Here is a 14665-nt window from a genome sequence, read left to right as displayed (position 1 = left end):
GTAGTCGACTGCAGGGAATGGACATCACAGATTAGGAGCAACTAAGGATTCTAGCTTTAAAGTAAAGAGAGTATTTAATCAATGAAAACAAGTGTATCCTTAAAGTGTCAACTGACTAGAGGGTACACAAGAAACTGGTGGAAGATATTTTTCTGATCTGGCACCAATTGTTTTGCCTGAGTATCAGATCTGTTTGTGCAGTCTCCTCCATTGCTGTCATTGTCACGCCATGACAGCAATGGAGTCGGCAAGACAGCACAAAATGATCTGGGACTCAGGCTATTTGTTAGGCGGCCCATCTGAACCCTACTGACAATGTGACAGGTCCTTTATGACCCTAACATGCACTAGAAAGGGTCCATGGTGGTCTCGAAGTCACAAACGTTGTCATCTGTCCCTAGCACTTCTGGATTTCATTATGCACGGCCTCAAAATCAAATCAAAGCTGATTTGTCATGCGTCGAATGCAACTGGTGTAGACTTTACAGTGAAATGCTTACGAGCCCTTCCCAACAACGCAGAATAGAAACACTAGAGGAGTAGAACTAAATACACCAGAATGGAGCTCCAGTACCAGATCAATGTGGAGATATATACAGGGAGTACCAGTACCAGATCAATGTGGAGATATATACAGGGAGTACCAGTACCAGATCAATGTGGAGCTATATACAGGGAGTACCAGTACCAGATCAATTAGGAGCTATATACAGGGAGTACCAGCACCAGATCAACGAGGAGCTATATACAGGGAGTACCAGTACCAGATCAATTAGGAGCTATATACAGGGAGTACCAGCACCAGATCAACGAGGAGCTATATACAGGGAGTACCAGTACCAGATCAATGAGGTACGAGGTATTTGAGGTAGATACAGTGCCTTGCGAAAGTATTCGGCCCCCTTGAACTTTGCGACCTTTTGCCACATTTCAGGCTTCAAAGATAAAGATATAAAACTGTATTTTTTTGTGAAGAATCAACAACAAGTGGGACACAATCATGAAGTGGAACGACATTTATTGGATATTTCAAACTTTTTTAACAAATCAAAAACTGAAAAATTGGGCGTGCAAAATTATTCAGCCCCTTTACTTTCAGTGCAGCAAACTCTCTCCAGAAGTTCAGTGAGGATCTCTGAATGATCCAATGTTGACCTAAATGACTAATGATGATAAATACAATCCACCTGTGTGTAATCAAGTCTCCGTATAAATGCACCTGCACTGTGATAGTCTCAGAGGTCCGTTAAAAGCGCAGAGAGCATCATGAAGAACAAGGAACACACCAGGCAGGTCCGAGATACTGTTGTGAAGAAGTTTAAAGCCGGATTTGGATACAAAAAGATTTCCCAAGCTTTAAACATCCCAAGGAGCACTGTGCAAGCGATAATATTGAAATGGAAGGAGTATCAGACCACTGCAAATCTACCAAGACCTGGCCGTCCCTCTAAACTTTCAGCTCATACAAGGAGAAGACTGATCAGAGATGCAGCCAAGAGGCCCATGATCACTCTGGATGAACTGCAGAGATCTACAGCTGAGGTGGGAGACTCTGTCCATAGGACAACAATCAGTCGTATATTCCACAAATCTGGCCTTTATGGAAGAGTGGCAAGAAGAAACCCATTTCTTAAAGATATCCATAAAAAGTGTTGTTTAAAGTTTGCCACAAGCCACCTGGGAGACACACCAAACATGTGGAAGAAGGTGCTCTGGTCAGATGAAACCAAAATTGAACTTTTTGGCAACAATGCAAAACGTTATGTTTGGCGTAAAAGCAACACAGCTCATCACCCTGAACACCCTTTCCCCACTGTCAAACATGGTGGTGGCAGCATCATGGTTTGGGCCTGCTTTTCTTCAGCAGGGACAGGGAAGATGGTTAAAATTGATGGGAAGATGGATGGAGCCAAATACAGGACCATTCTGGAAGAAAACCTGATGGAGTCTGCAAAAGACCTGAGACTGGGACGGAGATTTGTCTTCCAACAAGACAATGATCCAAAACATAAAGCAAAATCTACAATGGAATGGTTCAAAAATAAACATATCCAGGTGTTAGAATGGCCAAGTCAAAGTCCAGACCTGAATCCAATCGAGAATCTGTGGAAAGAACTGAAAACTGCTGTTCACAAATGCTCTCCATCCAACCTCACTGAGCTCGAGCTGTTTTGCAAGGAGGAATGGGAAAAAAATTCAGTCTCTCGATGTGCAAAACTGATAGAGACATACCCCAAGCGACTTACAGCTGTAATCGCAGCAAAAGGTGGCGCTACAAAGTATTAACTTAAGGGGGCTGAATAATTTTGCACGCCCAATTTTTCAGTTTTTGATTTGTTAAAAAAGTTTGAAATATCCAATAAATGTTGTTCCACTTCATGATTGTTTCCCACTTGTTGTTGATTCTTCACAAAAAAAATACAGTTTTATATCTTTATGTTTGAAGCCTGAAATGTGGCAAAAGGTCGCAAAGTTCAAGGGCGCTGAATACTTTCGCAAGGCACTGTATGTACATGATGGCAGAGTAAATGAGAATAGATAATAATAAGAGTAAAATAAAAACAGAGTAGCAACAGCAAATGATGAGTGTAAAAGTGAGTGTGTAATGTGTATGTATGTGTGTTTGTGTTGTGTCGGTATGGGTGTGTGTAGCGTATGTGAATGTGTTGGGGTTTTGTGTGGGTGTGTCACAAGTCGGCCTGTTGACACAGACAGAGGTTCCTCATCTTCACCAGTAGAGGGCGTCTCCTCTCATACCTACAGGATTAGCTCAGATCCAGTACAGATCTGCCTGAAGAATTGACACAGGATGGAAAAAAACCACGAGGATTGTCAACTATACAATATGATATGAGGACATAGGTATCCAAACGTGGTTCTGGGAAGCTGCAGGATGTCAGGCTTTGGTTTCAGCCCAGCTTTGGCACACTTGATACAGACTCATGATGGTTGTCAGAGCAGAGTATCACATTCTAAGGAAAAACAATTGCAATGTTCTGGAATTATCTAGGACTACTGTGCTTGTATAATTTCTGCACTATTTTGTGACTAAATCATGCATTATTGTGGATGCTATGTACTTTTGTAACTCAAATCATCCATAATAATTAACGATTTTATAGCACAAACAGAAATAATCAATAGGTACATTGTATTAAGCACAGCACATAAAATCAAGGGGGAAACCCGCACACGAGCAAGGAAGAGAAAGAATACAAAACGCACAAAGCAATCAATATTCATGCTGTCATTTCAGATTTACCTTAAAATGCACAAAATGTTCCTTCTGAGGATTCCTGATCTATAGGGAGCATAGAAAAGAACATCACTAAAAGTCCCATATCATATTCATTTCCATTTTTCATTATATTCAGGGCTGGAAATTAGGAGGAACTCGGGGGAACTGAGTTCCAAAAGTGAAATAATTATTGGCCTGTAAAAATGTTATTTTCAAGGTGAATTCAAGGATTTTACATTGATGGTTCCCCAAAGTCACATTTTCACCCCCAAAAAATCACCCTAATGGTGTGAATATTTCTGTATATCTGACCTGCATCATCAGATGACACACACAGTTGAGAGCCAGTCCATTTCTGCCTGAGATAGAGCCTTGTAGAGGAGTGGCTATCGTCTGCTTTATCTGCAGGTGTAACTCACCCCTCTCTGCAACGAGTTGTCTGGTGATGAGGAAGCTGTAGCCATCAAATAACAGACTATTTAGAATGATTGTTTTTTAAATGGAAAATAAATACTGAATGTCAACAGAGAAGTAGTTATCTTATTCAATTCAAAACATGTCACAGTAACACTTCATAATAACATTCATTAATACGCTATTAATAAATAATTTATAAGGAATGTGTTAATGTCTTGCTGGAAAGAAAAGCCATTTTCTAAATCCCAAAATCTACACACAAACCCTTTAGACAAGCTTAAAAACTCAGTGAAACCCCCCAGATTCAATGTTGAATTCACTCATTTGAAATGTCTCATTTGCAAATGCCAGTAGTCATAATGTAGGAACTAATTTTCTCCTCTTTCAAAATGTATCAACAGTTACTGTCCATTCTTCACTGAAAAACAGTCAGTCATCCCTGTCCGAAAGGAGAACAAACTTTAGGAATAAGTCAAAACATAAATCCAATCAAAAACCATAGATATCTTACTGTGTAGTAGAATGAGAGCCATGAAGATGAGAGAGTCATAATCCAAGCTGAGACATGGCCATATAACAGGGGTGGGCAACTCCAGTCCTCGAAGGCCTGATTGGTGCCATATAACAGGGGTGGGCAACTCCAGTCCTCGAAGGCCTGATTGGTGTCACATAGCAGGGGATGGGCAACTCCAGTCCTCGAAGGCCTGATTGGTGCCATATAACAGGGGTGGGCAACTCCAGTCCTCAAAGGCCTGATTGGTGCCATATAGCAGGGATTGGTGGGCAACTCCAGTCCTCAAGGCCTGATTGGTGCCATATAACAGGGGTGGGCAACTCCAGTCCTCGAAGGCCTGATTGGTGTCACATAGCAGGGGTGGGCAACTCCAGTCCTCGAAGGCCTGATTGGTGCCATATAACAGGGGTGGGCAACTCCAGTCCTCAAAGGCCTGATTGGTGCCACATAGCAGGGGTGGGCAACTCCAGTCCTCAAAGGCCTGATTGGTGCCATATAGCAGGGGATGGGCAACTCCAGTCCTCGAAGGCCTGATTGGTGCCATATAACAGGGGTGGGCAACTCCAGTCCTCGAAGGCCTGATTGGTGCCATATAGCAGGGGTGGGCAACTCCAGTCCTCAAAGGCCTGATTGGTGCCATATAACAGGGGTGGGCAACTCCAGTCCTCGAAGGCCTGATTGGTGTCACATAGCAGGGGTGGGCAACTCCAGTCCTCAAAGGCCTGATTGGTGCCATATAACAGGGGTGGGCAACTCCAGTCCTCGAAGGCCTGATTGGTGTCACATAGCAGGGTGGGCAACTCCAGTCCTCAAAGGCCTGATTGGTGCCATATAACAGGGGTGGGCAACTCCAGTCCTCAAAGGCCTGATTGGTGTCACATAGCAGGGGTGGGCAACTCCAGTCCTCAAAGGCCTGATTGGTGCCATATAGCAGGGGTGGGCAACTCCAGTCCTCAAAGGCCTGATTGGTGCCATAGCAGGGGTGGGCAACTCCAGTCCTCAAAGGCCTGATTGGTGCCATATAGCAGGGGTGGGCAACTCCAGTCCTCAAAGGCCTGATTGGTGCCATATAGCAGGGGTGGGCAACTCCAGTCCTCGAAGGCCTGATTGGTGCCATATAGCAGGGGTGGGCAACTTCAGTCCTCAAAGGCCTAATTGGTGCCATATACCATTCTCAAGTCACTGCAGCAGCCCTGGCTTCCAAGACTCCACATGTAAGTACAGTAGTTGGACTGAAGAACAGTCCCTTTTCTCACACAGGCAATGAATGGCCATGCTTGTGCCTGCTCCTGTTTCCACAGTGACCAGCACTACTCACAGTATCCAATCAGAAAATACCTTCCAGCCTGGAGCTACAAACATCCACTGAGCCAGTCACTTGACACAACATTACCCCCCACTCCCCTCAATGCAAAGACACTCTAGGGTATATAAACCACCCTATGGATAAAGAAGGGTTCCTTCCAGACAGAAAAGCACAACTCACATTTGGGATTTTAAAGTTTTATGTTTGTTGCTTTTTAGTGAGAATCGACAATGTTATGGCAACCTGGTTGTCATATTGTTGCATATACAATAGATGTATGTTCTGTGACCCAATTGTTCTATGCAGCCTTATATCCCACCCCTAACACTGTAATCAAGGGTGGTCCATGTTTTTACATTATGATGGAAGTGTACATAAGGGTAATTTTCATTAATCGTATAGCCTATAGGATCTATTGCGTCTCTATTACGGCACGATGATATCCACCAGTTTATTGTTGGGGTCAGATTTGGTTAAGCTTCCAAGTGAGTAATTAGGGTGCGACAGATGGCTTCAAAAACAGCCAGCCAGAGAAAATGGGGTGTGACTGTTTATGTGATGCTATATATGGAAGTCAGCAGAAGCTAAAGAAGAAGAGGGACAAGAGAGACATCTAGTGTCTTTGTCTAGCCTCTGCTCTTAGGTACTAGACCTTAAAATAGAATAACGACTTTCAAAAGAGAAAAATAATCCATAAATCTAATATACAGCATTTAAATAATTATGTACTATGGTAATGGAATAAAAATAACAAAAAATGTAATTATTGCTGAAATAGCACATGTATTTTTAGTCCTTCATATATATGTTGTTGACAAAGGAGAAATAGGGTGTAAGAGGAAGTCATAAAATGTGATGAACCATTTACAGTAGGGCTACACCCTCAACTCAAGCACAGAGCACCACCTTTCCACGCTGCTGTATCGGTCGCTTCCACCCACTGAGATACACATCCAACACGCCCGCTCTTCACGTCAGTCCGCAACGTCAGATTGTGCGTGTTGCTCTGTATCGGTGGGCGTAGGTTTGACCGGCTTTTCAGAGGCAGACACAATGAGCCCTCGGATGATGTAAAGCATGCATGTGGGGCTGGAGGCACGGGCACGTTTTGGCAGTATAGTTTTTTGCTTTTGTTTTATATAATTTCGAGCACACATATCGACAAGACTTTGTGACGGTATAGGGATAGCTGGAAAAGTCGGTTCAACGAGTTCGTCTGACATAACGAAGTCGAAATCTCTGGCTCGTCCCCTTCGAAAACAAAACAACATTTTACAAAGGACTTGCTAAAGTCAACGACATAAAACAAGAATGTCGATGGTTGCGTATTCAGATTACTTAGCCGCCGAATGTCTGATGTCGATCTCTAGCGGTCCCGTCCTACACCGACCCACCCCGGTTGTACCCGCCGCCCAGCCCCCTCCCCAGGCCGTTCATCCTGGGGAGCCCGAAGGGTCGAACGAGGACAGGGAGGTGCGCGAGACGCTGAGACTGGAAGGGGCCAACATGATGACGGTGGCCGGGATCCTCACGGACCTCCACGGCAAGTTCCGGTCCATGTCGGCCTACTCGGAGAGCAGCAACTCCTCATGTGGGGAGAGCGGCTACACCACGTTGTCTGACTCAACTACCCCAACCATGACCCCCTCTGCTACTCCAATTCCTGGACAGTACAATGCTACTCAACAGCAGTGGGGAGGAGGGACGCCTCGGTCCCCAGTAAAGCGGCATCAGTGCATTTACGACGGCTGTGACCGAGTTTATGGAAAATCATCTCATCTGAAAGCCCATATCAGAACCCATACAGGTACAATTATATAGCTGGCTGTTATATAGCTTAAACTATAATAAAAAAATAGGGAATTAGCTATAGTCTCCACAAATATCATTTTATTATGCAATTTGATTCAGAACTTCAAGTTTGTCCATACTAACTAAGCACTCCCCCCTTTGTGTGTCACTCCTATCTACAATTATCATATTTCTGCCTGAAGAAAAGTGTTTTTCTTCACAGGGATACATACACTGTCGATTGGGTGGGCGAGACGAGTCGTTTACCCGCGAGTTAGTAACGTTACAATACTCCCAGAACAAAAGGGGAATAACTCACGAGGGCTCATAACAAAGAAGTAATCGAACAAAAGAATGGGGCTGGACGAAAAATAGGCTAGTGACGAACATGCTTCAACTGGGTTGATTTGCATACGAAGCGAGTTCGAGATTAAATATAACATTCGGGGCATTTGCGCAGGTTCGGTGATTCTTTCAACTCAAAACAGCCAAATCTTTTAATCCCACCTCGCATCAATGTGGCCATCGTGTAACAGTCACGTCTTTTTCGAAAACATCTTTCTTGAAATCAGCCATTGCTGCCATAGTTTTCAAATGGTATGGTATGTTTAGCGCTGTAACTTTGTATACATGCATCAGGTGTCCACTGCCCAGGTGTCCGCACAGTGCGGGGTGGGTGGGTGGGGTGGGGGGTGTTCAGGGTCAGTGATGGATTAGAACAGGAAAGCGTGCTGAATAGAACAAATCGTTAGGGAACGCCCACAAAACGGGGGTGAGTGGCTCATGGCTAGAAGGGTTTCGTCAAAAACGTCATAGTCCCGTTCACTACGACGAGAGTTTGCGTTTTTACACAGTGTCGAGTTCTACTGCAGACTGAATTGGATGTGATTTCCACGGAATCACTTGCGAGCTAAAATTGGTATCCTTTCTAGCCATGACCAGTGAGTGGAGTGTTGCAAAACGAAGATCCGCTTTACGGTCTTGAATATAGCTCCTGGCACCCCTTCGTCTGTCCTGGGTTGACTCCTATTAGCAATGCTACTCTATTGTATTAGGGCCACAAAACAGGCGTAGGAGGCTGCACATTGTGGATACCTTAATGCATTACAGTCTAGTCAACATAAAGGTTGTCCTCAACGGTGGAAACTCATTTATTCGCAAAAATTGAAATAATGACGATCACATCGACGTAAACTTGTAGTCAATGCGATATGGCGATATGTTGTGTGGCTGTCCCACTACGACTCGGGAAAGCATGAAGTTTATTCGGCTACAGATTGAATAAATTATGATGAACTTCACAGGCTGGTGAAAGTGCAAGGTGATGAGTTTGATGCTCTTTTCCAATAAATATAGAGGGTCTTAATCTAGTGACATGATGACCGATGCTAGGCTACCGTGTGACAAAAAAAAATCTGCCTCTTATCCATATCGTCATCTAAGTAGCCTACCCTCACTGTATATGTGAGCTGTTGGCTAGAGCACACGTGTCAAGACCAGAGTGGGCACATTCGCTATATAACGCAACAGTTTTTGTGACAAATCCATCAGTAGAACTGAAAATGCGATGGAAACCCATTTATTTAGTATTTGGAGCATGGGAATTTAACCACGCGTTATTTTTATGTGCACTGCCTCATCAACGCACCTACTTTTATTCGCAATAAATCAGTTTGTTGGTAATGCATCTCTGGTGGGAAAATGTTTTATGCTGATTTCAGAATATTCCCATGAAAACCGTCTTGGGAGCTCTATTGATCCTTTGTAGCTCAGTAGTGCACAGCGCTTGTAACGCCAGGGTAGTGGGTTCGATTCCTGGGACCACCCATAAGTTAAAGTGTCTGCTAAATGGCATATACTATTGAGGCCATCTCCATTTTGAAGTAGTCAATTTTCTTCATCTACTACTTCCGAGTTGGCAAACAAACTGAAAGTGTGCACACTGCCACCTAGAGTGTGTTGTTTGAACAGATACAAGGCCAAGGTTGTTGATTTACTGCCACCTACAGTTATGGAATGTTTCCTCACGAGTACAATTCACTGGCCGATCTCCTGGTAACCTGGATGGAATTGATTCTGTGTTATGTGATTCTTCCTTCGCCCATATTAAGTCCCACCCATTTGACTACTTGTACCCCCGTTCATTGACTCGGTACCGGTACCCCCTGTATATAGCCCCGTTATTTTATTGTGTTATTTTTTTTAAACTTTAGTTTCCAAAAGGCTCATTAACAGCTTCTACCCTCAAGCCATACGACTGCTGAACAATTAATCAAATGGCTACCCGGACTATTTGCATTACAATGCTGCTACTCTCTGTTTATTATCTATGCATAGTCACTTTACCTCTACCTACATGAACATATTACCTCAACTAACCTGTACCCACGCACATTGACTCGGTACACCCTGTATATAGCCTTGTTATTGTTATTTTATTGTTACTTTTTTACTTTAGCTTTAGTAAATATTTCTTTAACTCTTATTTTCTTAACTGCATTGTTGGTTAAGGGCCTGTAAGTAAGCATTTCACGGTAAGGTCTACAACTGTTGTATTCGAGGCATGTGACAAATAAAATTTGATTTTATACTTCAAAATGGCGAAAGTCCTCAAATATGCGCTGCCCATGCTAAAATAGGCTTTTGGGCACTAGAGTCCTCTATCTCTATGGGATGTGTTGAGGGTGCCTTTCTAAGATGGCCACCCACTGTATGTTGGTGTTAGTCTGCTCTATGAGTGTCAATATCTATTGCCTGTCTACGTTTTGCATTCACTTTTAAAAATGTCTCTCTTCAATATGAACCATGACCAGAGTAGGTTTTTCTTTATAACGTAGGTTGATTTGGTGCATTAAATAGAGCAGAGGGGTGGATGACCTTTTTGCGTTATAAAGAAAATGGATGCTGATAATAGTATACACTTGGTGGGTATACAAGGGTCTGTCAAGGGTCTAGCTTACTACCGACCGCTGCATATCTAGTGTTAGTGACTGGAACGAGCAGGGCAATATTTGCCAGTCTGACATTTGTGTCACACTCAGTATGTTCATTTGAATGTCTCTCTTTCTGTCTCCCTTCATCAGGTGAACGACCCTTTCCCTGTATCTGGCCCGACTGCCAGAAAAAATTTGCCCGTTCGGACGAGCTGGCTCGCCACACGCGCACACACACAGGCGAGAAGCGCTTCCTGTGCCCGCTGTGCGACAAGCGCTTCATGCGCAGCGACCACTTGATCAAGCACGCCCGCCGCCACCCCGACTTCCAGCCGTCCATGCTGGGCCGCAAGGCCTCATCCCCTGGGGGACAGGGGGCGTCCAGCCCCGCCATGGGCCAGTAGAGTGCAGGGGACAGTGGGTTCACTCCCACGTCTAGGGCTGGGGTCAGCAAGGGTAACAGGGAGTGGTCCTAACCAAAGGTCCTAACCAATCAGATCCACTAGCCAGGCCTGTCTGTCACAACTCCCCACACAACAGTATCTAGGTGGGGGCACGTTCACCACCCACCCCGACGGATGAAGACGACACCAGTCTCAACGCTCAACTAATACTCAAAACCTTTAACTGAAAAACACATGCAGGGAATTCTCAATGTCTTCACTCCTCAGTCTCAGCACACGCATCAGCCAAATGTTTTCCTTCCTTTCTCGGCTTATTTTAGAGAGATGGTGCTCCATGCTTTTTTACTGTGGCTGTTTCCTTTCTTGCTAGCGCCATTTTGTGATATTTAACTAGAGGCGTAGAGAGGCTGAGGTCAACTAAAAGTGTAGCAGCTTTGCTGATGACCTGTCCTCAGTTTCAAGAGGTTGCACATTCCATGCATTTTTGTCGTTGGAAATTAGTTGGCTTAGTTATAAATAAATAAAAGTTTTTGTAATATCGTATATACTGTATTATAATTTTAAATGCTGGTCAACTTAACTTTCAGTAATGATGATGAATGGTTTAAACCGCTGAAGACTAGCTGGTTACACACCATCCTTATTCATTCTAGATCAACTTTTCTTTTTACTCTCCATGAAACCTTGACGAATGATACACGTAATATTACGTCCGTTACGGATGCAAATGTATATAACCTTTAACCTTCTATTGTAGAGAATATCGTGAACAAATATTAGAGATAGTAATACTTGTGATGAATTGTAGTCCTTATATTAGGGGTGACAGACTACACACTTGGATAGGATAGCGCTGCCTGTGAGTAAGCGTGTGTCTCTAATTACATTTTGTTAGAGAAAGAGAAGACACGTTCTACCGTTTCCACTTGTCTGTCCATCTAAATGGACATGATTACTTTATCTCAGTGAACAACACTTCAGGAAATTCAGAAAGCCTTAAACTATTTCATACTTATTTTTGCACCATGTTTACAGTTTGAATCATTTCTACAGGTTTACGCCGACTCGTCGGCACATTACAAATAAATACACTTATGCAATATACCACTTTTAACCAGAGGTTGCTTTTAATGCTACTTGGCTAATTTGTGTGATAGGTTTTCACTGTGTTAATATGCTTCTACAATAGAACACTGTGGAATTTGATAAAGATACACGTGATCTTATTATAACCAATGGTTAGGTTAGTCAGACACATTTGTCCAAGTGCTTTAGGAAAGTGCGATAAAGGATAGATTGGGGTTATTATGTGTCTGTTTTTTTAAACTGTTTCTTTGCTGAGCATAATGACTTGGTTCTATGTATGTGGCTTTTCTCAGACACTATGCTCTCAGAGCCTTGTTATAATTGTAATTTCTTCCACAGAAAGATTGAATTGCGTGACTAAGGCACCTCTCTCGTCATACAGTCCCTCCAATATTTTCCTTCTCTGTCTTTACTAACCAACTGACTTTAATGGATCATTCTTGCTGAATCATTTGGTCACTGTTAGTTACATTGTAATGGGATGTACCTGTTTTCAACTTTTATGTTGAAATGTTTTTGCCATTTGTACACATTTTCACAAGTTCTTATCTGTTTACAGCTCTTGGTAACTGCTGGCAGTTATCGAACAAAAATGGACTACTTCAAACCAAGCCACAATATGACGTAGTGAAAGTGTTTGCTATGTTTTCAAATGAATTGAAAATTCATTCTTCATGGATGTCATCATTTTCCAAATGTATTTGTTTAATTTTCTGGCAGCAAGTCTGCCTCGCGCCAAATTTATGATTATTTCACACAAAGGGTAAGAATTTACCTCGCAATGTTTGTGTGATACTTGTCTTCCCTTGGAAAGCAGTTGGACAAAAAGGGGATCCATTAAGAAACTCACCTTTAATCATGAAACGCTTCTAAACACAATCAAGCCTTAGGTTTGAACTTCCTGTGTTCTTCAAGTGACAACTACACTCTGCCAGGGAAACAAACATCTCTTTAGTTGTCTTGTCTATATTCTTGATGTATGCTCCATGTACAGAGTTTTGACTGTGCTTAACACTTTTTCCATAGTATATTACGTACCTGTGGTGTTTCAATAGTGCTGATCATCAATTTTTGCATCTCACAAGTGTTCAGTATGTATCACTACCCTTCATGTTGCACAATGCTACTTAGATCAGTTTAGTCTGGACCTACTGCGGTACATTTTGTAACACTTCCTTTCGGTGGTACCTACATAAGGACTTAACCCATTCATAACACATTCATAAGTAGTACATGAACAATTAATAACCCATTCATAACACATTCATAAGTAGTACATGAACAATTAATAACCCATTCATAACACATTCATAAGTAGTACATGAACAATGCATAAATGCTTATGTTAACAAGTTGATATTTCAGTTTTGTCACTATTTGCAGTTAACAAACGTTTATGCAATATTCATTAACTGCTTAAATGTGTACTGTATGGGTTATAAAGTGCTTATGTAGGTTCCCTTCAGATAAAGTCACCAATAACTCAATTTACATTTTACAAACCACTAAATCTGGCTGGGGGGGAGGGGGCATAACCATATCTCAAACAATTTAATTAATTGCGCTAAACACCTTATAGAGCATACTATGCTAATTGTTTTCCACTGTACACTATAATTAAACAAATCTACACAGCTGCATTGTTTGTTTAAGAACCAATATTTTTAGAATTTTGTTAAGCCAAATTTTTTACATCGATAACTGTTTTAAGAAACCTCTTATTTGAGCTTTGGTTACGTAGATAAGAGGACCTGTGGAACTAATTGAGAAAATGCTCCAACTTGTTCTTTGATATTTATACTCTCAGGTGTCTTTTAAACATTTCTTCCATATTTCTTGTGCAACACCCAAGTGTAATCATGTATTGTTGCTATTATTTTTAAGGATTAATTTATTACGATTTATAATTTGCGTGGTTTAATTCATTTTTCCCATAGCTTATTATTTTGTGATATGGAACATATACTAATAATTTGGTTCCATTGTTTGACACAGACTGCCAGTACTTTTTCATAATAAATAAAAACCTCAAGTTAAATGTTTTGTGTGTTATTTTCTTGTTAACAGGTGACTAACTTGCATCTGTATATAAATGTTGATTTATACTTGACATATCCGCTTTTTTTTGTGAATATTGTTAAGTTGAAGGGAAGGTTGTCCGTAGATGGCTTTCAAAGTAAGGACAATTTGATCAATCCCTTGCAAAGAATAGTTCACCCAAAATACAAAATGACATGTTGGTTTCCTTACCCTGTAAGCAGTCTACGGACAAGGTATGACCACAATCCTTGATTCATGATTTGGTTTGTTTACTTGACAACTGCAATATTTTTACAATCTGGCACAAATCCAATGCAAGTCGACGGTACCTGTGTAAGTACATTTTTGCGTCTCTTGTCCAAATGATCTATTTAGTAACTTCATTGAGCTTTTTTAGATACTTTAGGATGACTTGGACATTAAGATAGAAAAATGCTAATATTAGAACCATTGACTTGCACTGGATTTGTGCCACAGAGGTAAAAAAAAGTTAGCATTTGGAAACAGTGACCAGGTAAACTAAACCAAAGCATGGATTGCTGTCATACCTTGTCCGTAGACTGCTCACATGGTAAGGAATCCAATACGTAATTTGGGTGAATTATCCCTATAAACTAATACAATCAGTTGGAATGTTTGCAGACAGCTAAAAGGCATCATTCTTTAATTAAGCAATAAGGCATGAGGGGGTGTGGTATATGGCCAATAAACCACGGCTAAGGGCTGTTCTTATGAATGACACAACGCGGCTAGCCTGGACACCGCCCTTAGCCATGGTATAATGGCCATATACCACAAACCCCCAAGGTGCCTTATTGCTATTATAAACTGGTTACCAACATAATTAGAGCAGTAAAAATAAATGTTTTGCCATACCCGTGGTATTACGGTCTGATATACCACGGCTGTCAGCCAATCAGCATTCAGGGCTCAAAC

General features: G+C 42.0%; 1 protein-coding gene across 1 annotated transcript; it reads left to right on the top strand.

Annotated features, from left to right (window-relative positions):
* The first annotated feature begins 6367 nt into the window (after positions 1-6367).
* Positions 6368-13727, top strand: zgc:153115 (uncharacterized protein LOC768186 homolog). Its single transcript, XM_024391985.2, has 2 exons — positions 6368-7282; positions 10350-13727. Exons 1-2 carry the CDS (start codon positions 6787-6789, stop codon positions 10601-10603), a joined length of 750 nt encoding a protein of 249 aa, XP_024247753.1. The 5' UTR covers positions 6368-6786; the 3' UTR covers positions 10604-13727.
* Positions 13728-14665: the final 938 nt, after the last annotated feature.

Source organism: Oncorhynchus tshawytscha, linkage group LG28 (assembly GCF_018296145.1).
Source record: "Oncorhynchus tshawytscha isolate Ot180627B linkage group LG28, Otsh_v2.0, whole genome shotgun sequence".
Classification (NCBI taxonomy): Eukaryota; Metazoa; Chordata; class Actinopteri; order Salmoniformes; family Salmonidae; genus Oncorhynchus; species Oncorhynchus tshawytscha.
This window is presented reverse-complemented; position numbering and strand designations above follow the sequence as displayed.

Bases quoted from the DNA above. Each gene is read 5' to 3' on its own strand.
- zgc:153115 (XM_024391985.2), top strand. From the start codon at position 6,787: ATGTCGATGGTTGCGTATTCAGATTACTTAGCCGCCGAATGTCTGATG. The intron at 7,283-10,349 runs GTACAATTATAT...TCCCTTCATCAG, and splicing joins CCATATCAGAACCCATACAG to GTGAACGACCCTTTCCCTGT.